Raw genomic sequence first — 8858 nt, 5'->3', positions numbered from 1 at the left:
AAAGCGTTATTTCAGGTGCGACACTTCCGGTTAGCCCTTTCAAAATTAAAGGCACGTTCTGCTAATAACTTCAATGAACAGTAATTATGTGAAGTAACAACGTTTTAATTTGGCCATTAATGCATGAATATGTGATTTTTTAAAAGTGTTTGTGTAGGTTAATTAGCCACATCTATTTTTCAAATCCAAAATATTCACCATGTAAGCGAAGGGAGGAGTTGTACTTCCGGTATTCCTCTAGCTAACTGTGAGGGGCTTGACGCAGGTGAGAGTCAGGACCGGGGGTGAAGAGGGGGGTGGTGGGGGTCGTGCGCGCGCACGGTCCACCACTCTCTCTCCAACTCTCTCTCTGTCTCTCCCTCTCTCTCTCTCTTTGTAACCCTATGTGGCCTGTCGACTCAGCACATCATATACAGCGCAGCCACAGAGGTGCGGGTGGTGAATGCCGGGCTGTTGTTGGTCTATTCGTATAGGTCAGCAGTGCCATCGTATAGAGCAACAATGGCCCGGGCTATAGGCAGAGAATGAGGAGGATTTGGACAGCCATCCGGCGGGTCTTTGTCAGTGGTGCATCCCCAAAAGTGGAGGAAATTGGAACAACGAGGTTCAATTAATGATGATAATTTCGTCAGGTAGCCTATAAAAACAACATGGCAACAACATAGTGAGTTAAGTTTATTTCTCTTACGAGAATAGGCTACATGACAAAATCACAACAACAACATCAAAAACAAAAACAACAACAACAACAACAAAAACAAGACAGAAAAGAATAACATTTTCAATGCTGCCCTGTGTCACATAGACCCAGGTTGTACTGATATTGTTTTATCAGTTTCCTAGGAACAACAGATGTGATGTAGCCTAATTTATGATGACCTAGAAAAAAATGTGAAAACGGAAAATCTATAACTTCACATTTGTATTGATTTAAAGGTAGGCTATGTTTTAATTACAGTCCCAGTCAATATAAGATGTAGGCTATCAGATATCAACATACCCCCCCCCCTCCTTACTTCAGACGCTGGACCCTAGTTGCCAGAGCAACAAGAACCCTTGCCTCATCTGGACATGACATCTTGACATTTCATCAAGAGAGTTTTTGAGGAGGCAGTAAGCCCCCCCCCCCCCCAGCCCGACATTTTCATCATCACCCACACATGGCAGAGGCCAACGTCCATATCCAACAACACCAAAGTCACGACCACAGTCATTTGCCCAACAGATATTTCACTGAGGTTGAATACTGGTGTGTGTGGTGCCTGGGTATCTGTCATTGCATTTTTCTCATCTTACATTTAAATGCTGCTCTTACCACTCTTTGCTTTACAGCTAAAATGTTTATTAACAATTGAGACTGTCAGCTACATAAATGTGATTAACTTCGCTGCCCTTGGTTTAGCACAGTAATGAAGAACATAGCAATCATCATCATCATTATCTGCTTGGGGAACCTCTTGATGCTCAACTTTTGGGAAATTAGTTTCTGGTTAAATTTCTGCACACAAACTTTCTAGATACATATAAGGATAAAGTTGTCTTACTAAAATGATGGATTTTATGTCCTATAAATAGCTGGTGTGGAAGATTAATGATATGAGGAAGAGATGAGTCAGTTTGTGTCTGTGTCACCTTTAATCGACTTGACTTACTTTCTATTTGTTTGTTGTTTTTCTCTTCAAATTTAACTTAATTCTAGAGTTATTTTTTTCTCTGCAACTGAAAATTACACATGTAAACAAAAGACGTCATATCTGCCTGTATAGAAAAACATCCACACACAATAGACAGTTTTTTTCATGTGAATGAATTTCACATATTTGATGCAGCTGTGCAACAGATATTGATCAATAGGCTTTTATAGAACATGCTTTATTACAGTACCTGGAGAAACATTGACTTTTACTGGTTAATTATTTACCACCAGATAGATCAGATTAAAGAAGTGTGAGATTTTGCAGCTCTTACCAAATACACTGATCACCTACAGTAATGATACAATATAAAATAAGTTCTGTTCCCATTTTTCCTAGACTGTGTTCCAAAATATATTTATGCAGATTTAATAAAAGTCTCTGGTTTAAAACTTAAAGCAGATATCAGTGGAATGTTTTTGTTAATATAAGTCCTAAATAGTCCTATTTTCCGTCAGCAATCACTTACATGAAGTATTTCAGCCTAAACACGAGTCTCTCCGTCACTCTGCTCTGCTGTAACCCGAGGAGAAAATTTTCCTTGTGGGATACAAGTGTTATCCAATGAGGGGAGAGAACGGCATGAAGGGCTGTGTGTGCAGCCAAGGGATGCGCGTGAATGTGGTGACGTAGCACGAGGACCAATTGATGCCTGACAAGGGCGGGGGCTGCTAACTCATGGTGCGTTCAAGGAAACTCGTACTTTGTGTTTTTCCTTCCTGTGAAGTCATACCAGTTCGATCTGGTACGAGTTCACGGGTCGGAAGTTACGAGTGGCCGTTATAGGGAACTTTCACAGACAACAGGACGGTAAAAACACGAGCTACGGGTTACCTGGAACGCTACCAAGTCGTAGTTGTGACTTGAAGCTGTAACTTACGGTTTCAAAAGCCTGCCTTGAACACAGCATTAGCCGAAACGGCCGTGCCGCTGTTATCTGCTTTAATCTAGGAAATCTATGCACCATAAGAAACTATTATATAATTGTTAATGTATAACAAAGACAACACATGCTGATATATAATGCTATATATGTATGTGTGTGTTTGCGTGTATATATACTGTATGTATGTATGTACATGCATTGTTTCTATTTACTAAAAGAAATGCCCTTAAAAAATCATATAAGAAATGTTCCAACATGCTAAGGACACCTATGTGTCCTCACTCTTTTCTGGCAACTCTGGTTTAATTTTAGATGATGGGCCTCGGTTCTGTGCAGCCAGTCACTGAGTCCAGTTGTGATTGGAGGGTCTTGATCAGGAGCCTGACATGTATAAGTGACAGCTGCGCCCCACCGTGCTCAATTCTATTTCCTCTTGCTTTTATCCATTTCCTTTTCTGCATTCACTCTCACTGAGAGAGAAGTGTGTGATTCACCTCTTCACTCCTCCCTCCACTGATCTCTCACTGATGCTCGCTCGAGAGTGATGAATTGAAATTCCAACTGCAGGATTAATAAACTCGGAGATGAAATCCAAGAAATTAAACATCTACCTCTGGGCATCATCTGGTGCACAGCTGCTCCCCTTATGTCCTTTCATCTTCTCACCAGCACTTGTGAAGAAGCCTTGATGTCAGAGGACCATCAGCCCATCAGAGCTCCCCAAACTGAGGCTGAAAAATAAAGCCAACACGGAAGTATCAAAAACTGCACTTCTTTGACTGGCCACTAGAGTCTGGCTCCAACAGTCAGTCAGTCAGTCTGTCCGTCCTCATAGACGTATATGTCCAAATGTCCAGCTTTACAGCAGAAACAAACATGTTTACAGCCTGGTGAATAAACTCTTGTGATCTCAGCCAATTTCCTCCCTCAGGACAAATCAATGAATTTATTAAAGTGCCCCTCCTCTTTGTCCACTTTTACACATCGTATTAGCAAGATGGTGATGTCGAAACGGCCCACTTTGACCTTTGACCCGCTCAGCAGAAACCTAAGGGTGATGACAGAGGACATCTTTCTTTATTTACAGACCTCACTTTGAAAGCTCTTTGAATTAAGTATCTCATGGACTTTTCCTTTCACAGCTTACACCCACCACAATATTTTACCCACCCACGCAAGGAAAAAAGGCAGAGGGTTTTAATTTAATAGCTTCCTCCCACTGTGATGAAGAGGGAGATTCAGATGATTTGTCCATACACACTCTTGAACCTCTGCTCACCCAGAGGTGGAACAGTAAGGTTATTGCTTCTCACAGCTTATTGCTTTTGCTGTTATTGTTTGTCCCAGCACCTCTTGATTACAGCACTGAGGGGAATGGGAGTGAATAATTTTGTGACAGGCTGTTAAATGTGAACTTGGTCAGCCTGGCTATCATTATTATGGGTTTAGAAAACACTTTGTGTGTGGCAACCCACTGCATAAACAGTGAAATCTCACTTTGTTTATTGTGTTTTACTTCACTCCAACTGTTCTCTTTTTCCTCATTCTTCATGTTGATGGATTCATATTGTGACTTTTTGTCCATCACGGCCTAAAACGTGAATTTTGACTTTCTTCCTTACATCCTTCTCTTCTTTCAGCATACATCCAGGCATGTCTCTTGCCTCTCTCTCTGCCCTCTCTCTGTCTCTCTTTGCCTCCCTCTCTCTCTTTGATGATGGGGGTATTTCTATTCTGTGGGGGCTGTGAGCTCAGCGAGTTTGTTTCTGTGTCTCTAATCCCCTCTCGCTCGGCGCCAGCATATAAAAGTGGCGGGGGGCCCTCGCATACTCAAACTGACCATCAGTCACAGCCCTGAGTCTACTCCTTTTACGCACATACTGCCACAGGTAAGACAGTGGACAAACATCATACAGAAAAGACAAGCGAAAGGGAGACAGAGAGAAGAGTAAGCTGATGTATATCTGTATTGACAGAATGATAAAAACCTAGAAAGTCAATTACAGTTCAAGCTGAAGCTACGGGAAGTCAAACAGTGGGGGTAAAATAAGTTTATTCAAATCAATTCTTCTATTGAAATATAACTTTTAAAAACAAGTTGCTTCCACAAATGTAGCACTGAACTGAATTTGCATTAATCAGGTTCAAACTTGAGCAAATTTTCAAACTATCAAAATCTGGTTCTATCTTTGTTCTTTGCGGGTAAACAGGCAGTTTTTTAGTTATTTGAAAAACAAATGATGTTTGTTCGTTTGAATTTTTGGTTTCCTTGATATAAACATGAGATGGTGATTTGTGTGGTTAAGTTTGAGTTGGGTTCAGCTTGGTTTTGGAATATATGATACTGATTCAAGCTGGGAGAGGAGAAAGGAGATCGGAATAGTAGGGGTTGTGTATTTTTTTGCTTTGCTTTGTTTTGTTTTGCTAAAGGGAGTAGTTAATTTCTTTTATGGGTGAGTTTCTTTAGTGTATAACCACTTGATTTGAAGATGATTTTAAATTGAGATTATTCAGTGATGTGGCTTTAGCTTTGGAAATGGTGTGACTTTAACATTCATGCCAATAACAGTTTCTATGAATTGATAAATGTCCAGAGGACATATCACTCCTCATGCGATAACTCAAAAATAACTGGCTTAAATATACAGGAGACATGATTTTATGTTTGTCACAATTTTGACCTCTGTTGATTCCACCTGCTGTTTAAATAATTAACTATAAATATTAATGTTTAAGTTTGAGTTTAAATGTTTTTGTGCACCATTTTTCAGATGAACGTTATATTATGTTAAGATATTGTGTTCTATTACCCCTCACAACCCACCCCACCAAGCTTTTTTTTAAATTTATTTTTTCTAATAGTCTTTTTATGTGACAATTTCTCCTTTTCTCAGTCATCATGTCTGCCGGAGGAGAGAAGTCCAAGTCTGCTTCCCAGACCGATGGGAAGGCTGCTCAGAACAAGATGTCTGAGATGGGCATGATGTCTTACAAGGTAGAGTGGACACACAAACACACAATCTCGCATACACATAGAACAGATGCTCACATCAACATCTACACTGATAACACACGCTTTTGAGCAGTTTTTCCTCTGCCACAGTCTTTCCATCCAGTCCTGTATTAGCTCTTCTCAACTGTTGCCCTTGGTTTTGAAACTACCTCTCTGACCTGGTTTCTCACTCCCACCTTCTCCCCTTTGCCCCGGCCGACCCCAGATGTGCGTGTACGACCAGGAGAACTTCCAGGGCCGCTGTATCGAGATCAACGCCGAGTGCATGAATGTGTGCGACATGGGAATGGATAGGGTGCGCTCCCTGCGTGTCGACTGTGGACCGTAAGTAGCCTGTGTGCACGTACGACCACATACACACACCCTCCCACACACACGGCAGTAAAATGTACCCGACACCCACACTTGTCTGAGCAAAGAGCAGTAATTTCACTGTTGTACCTCACCCATTATCTGACATTTCACACTCTGCTTTTTAAGCATTTATCTCATGCTTTTATGCCGAGTTGTTTGCAGAGAGTGCAGCAGTAGAATGAACTTCAATACCTAAGCTACCGACATAACAAAAGCAACAAACAGCAATTACTGTGCTGAGACCTCAAAGATACATAATGAGTGAAAAGATGAAATGAAGTTTCAAGTTAAGAGCAAAGAACTATAAAAAGAGAGACAACAACACAACAGTGACAAGGTGTCTGTTTTACTGTGACATGCAGGGATTTAATCTGATTTGCATTATACTTCTATATAGTGTATTATATAATATAATACAATACAATACAATACAAGAGACACATTAAAACAGGAGGTGTAGCCCTCTGGTCCTGACTGGCACCCACACAGTTCTATCATGTTGCAGGTTTAGACCCAGTCTTGTTTGACAAAAAACATATCTCTGCATCTACTGTCAGTCAGTCAGTCAGTCAGTCAGTCAGTCAGTCAGTCATAACACTGCATCCTATATTGATGACAGATGTTACTGATGTAAATGCATGCATTTGTTATGTCCCTCCTCAGTTTCGTCGGCTTCGAGCAGATGAACTTCTGCGGTGAGATGTTCATCCTGGAGAAGGGCGAGTACCCCCGCTGGGACTCCTGGAGCAACTGCCAGAAGAACGACTACCTGCTGTCCTTCAGGCCCGTCCGCATGGTAAACCCCGTCTCTACCCAACATCTGCGTCTACCATACCGCTGGTGGTATAGTTTACTTCTTTCTTTCAACCGTTTACCATCTCCTCTTTACCCTTCCCCACCGCCCGCCAGGACCCCGAGAAGCACAAGATCTGCCTGTACGAGGTCGGAGAGTTCAAGGGCCGTAAGATGGAGATCATGGACGACGATGTCCCCAGCCTGTTCTCCTACGGTTTCACCGATAGAGTAGGCAGCATCATGGTCAGCTGTGGAACGTGAGTATTACGGGCACAGGTTGCAAACATTTTCTTTCCTTTTTCAGAAAGACAAGTTCAATATTATGGGAAACATACTGAGATGCTTCCCCCAAAACTATTCTTTTAAAGATGAAGCTCTGCCTCTGAGTTTTCCTATGCCTGCCTGCAGAGCAGAAACCCACTGTGTAAAATCATTCCTCTATTTGAAGGTGCCCACTGTCAAAACATATTTTCAGCAAGGCCAAAAACAAACATTACTCTCTGCTTTTGCAAGAACTGTGGTGAAAGAAAGAAAAAAAAAAAAACGGGAAAAAAAAAAACTCAGGCCCTACGTATTCCTGCTTATGTCAGACAGCTTCCACATCCGGGACGTCACTCTCCAACAGCAGCATAATCACTATCTGAACTATCTGAGTGCTCTAAATGCCTGGGAGCGAGTTCAGTTTTTTTTTTTTTTAGCAGCAGCCGCTAAACAAGGGTGTCATCAGCATCAGCGGATAAGTGTCTCTGTGCTCTCAGAGGTGTGGCAGGCAGCAGATACAGTCTCTTAACTGCTTTGATTACTTCATTTGTAGCACTCCCCGCTCCCGAAAACAAACAGCAGGGAGGCTGATTGACCCGCTGGCTTAATGCCGGCAGCATGACAAACAGATCAATATCTATTTGTTAGATATTTTCTCCTCCTGTTCCATCCTTCTCTCACTTTTGTCTTGTCTGTTTCTCTTTCAACTTCCCCAGAATCAATTTTCTTTGAATGTTCTCTGCTCTATTCTGCATCTTTTCCCTATCCACTTGTAAACTCCTTTTCCCCCTCCTCTTTCCTCTCCCTCTGTGTCTCCAGCTGGGTGGGTTACCAGTTCCCCGGCTACCGTGGCAGCCAGTACCTGCTGGAGAAGGGCGAGTACAGACATTTCAACGAGTTCGGTGCCCGCTGCCCCCAGATGCAGTCCATGAGACGCATCCGTGACATGCAGTGGCACCCACACGGCTGCTACACCATGTCCTCCAAGTGAAACCCGATGAGGGCGAGGAAGAGAGGGATCGGAGGAGATATGGAGGCTGAGGGTCGGCAAAGAGATGGAGGGGAAAGAGGACGGAAGGCCAAAAAGGAGAGGAGGGACAGGGTGTAATATTTTCTCCTCTGTTCCTAAAACTCTTGGTTGTTTGAGAGCAGGATGGAGGGAAAGTAGAAGGATGTTATTTTTAGTTGTGGGAACATTGTAATCTAGTGACCGATGAAAAGTAATTCAAGATGAAGTGGAGGAAGAGGAGATAATTACACGGACCGCAGGGACTGTGTATCCGATAATAAATGCTCTCCATTTTTGTTCTCCCTCTCTCACCGTCTCTGTCTGTCAGCTCCCTGCTCCACACTTTCCTCTCTCTCCTCCCTACCCTCCCTCTCTCTCTCTCCCTCACACTTTGCTTCCACATCCCATCGACATCCGCCCTCGCTCTCTCAGCCCGTTAGGTCCAACTAAGGAGGGGAAGGGGCGTACCAGTGTGGATTTGTGTGTGTTTGTGTGGGGGATGTGAAACAGAAGGAAGCCACACTAAGAGAGTGGAGGCAAATTCACTGTGCTCGGATCCTGAGGCTGCATCAACCTCTAACTCCAATAAAGCCTTTTACATCATGCTCTATCTGAAATGAAGTCTTCTTTACAAGATACACTTGTGACATACATGTTAATGACAATGCGTCATTTTGATCTCTATGACCCATAGGAGAAATTCCTTAATCGATGCCTCAATAGTCAGGGGTGCGATGCTCTGGTAAAGGTGTGGTTAGGTTTATGGGAAGACCATGGTTTGGGTTTTCAGTTCAGTTCATTTTAGGTTTTATTTAATTTCCCAAAGGGCAAATTGGATTGCAGCTC

The 8858-nt window shown here is 42.6% G+C and overlaps 1 protein-coding gene across 1 annotated transcript; it reads left to right on the top strand.

Annotated features, from left to right (window-relative positions):
- The first annotated feature begins 4420 nt into the window (after positions 1-4420).
- On the top strand, positions 4421-8643 carry LOC146991378 (beta-crystallin B1-like). Its single transcript, XM_085764446.1, has 6 exons — positions 4421-4469; positions 5475-5575; positions 5799-5917; positions 6611-6743; positions 6857-6999; positions 7823-8643. The coding sequence occupies exons 2-6, from the start codon at positions 5480-5482 to the stop codon at positions 7992-7994; spliced, it is 663 nt and encodes a 220-aa protein (XP_085620572.1). The 5' UTR covers positions 4421-4469; positions 5475-5479; the 3' UTR covers positions 7995-8643.
- The last annotated feature ends 215 nt before the right edge of the window (positions 8644-8858 follow it).

The sequence above is a fragment of the Trachurus japonicus genome, chromosome 1 (genome assembly GCF_045865225.1).
Source record: "Trachurus japonicus isolate A0001 chromosome 1, Traja_1.0".
Taxonomy (NCBI): Eukaryota; Metazoa; Chordata; class Actinopteri; order Carangiformes; family Carangidae; genus Trachurus; species Trachurus japonicus.
The sequence above is the reverse complement of the archived record's forward strand: the minus strand, read 5'-3'. Positions and strand labels throughout refer to the sequence as shown.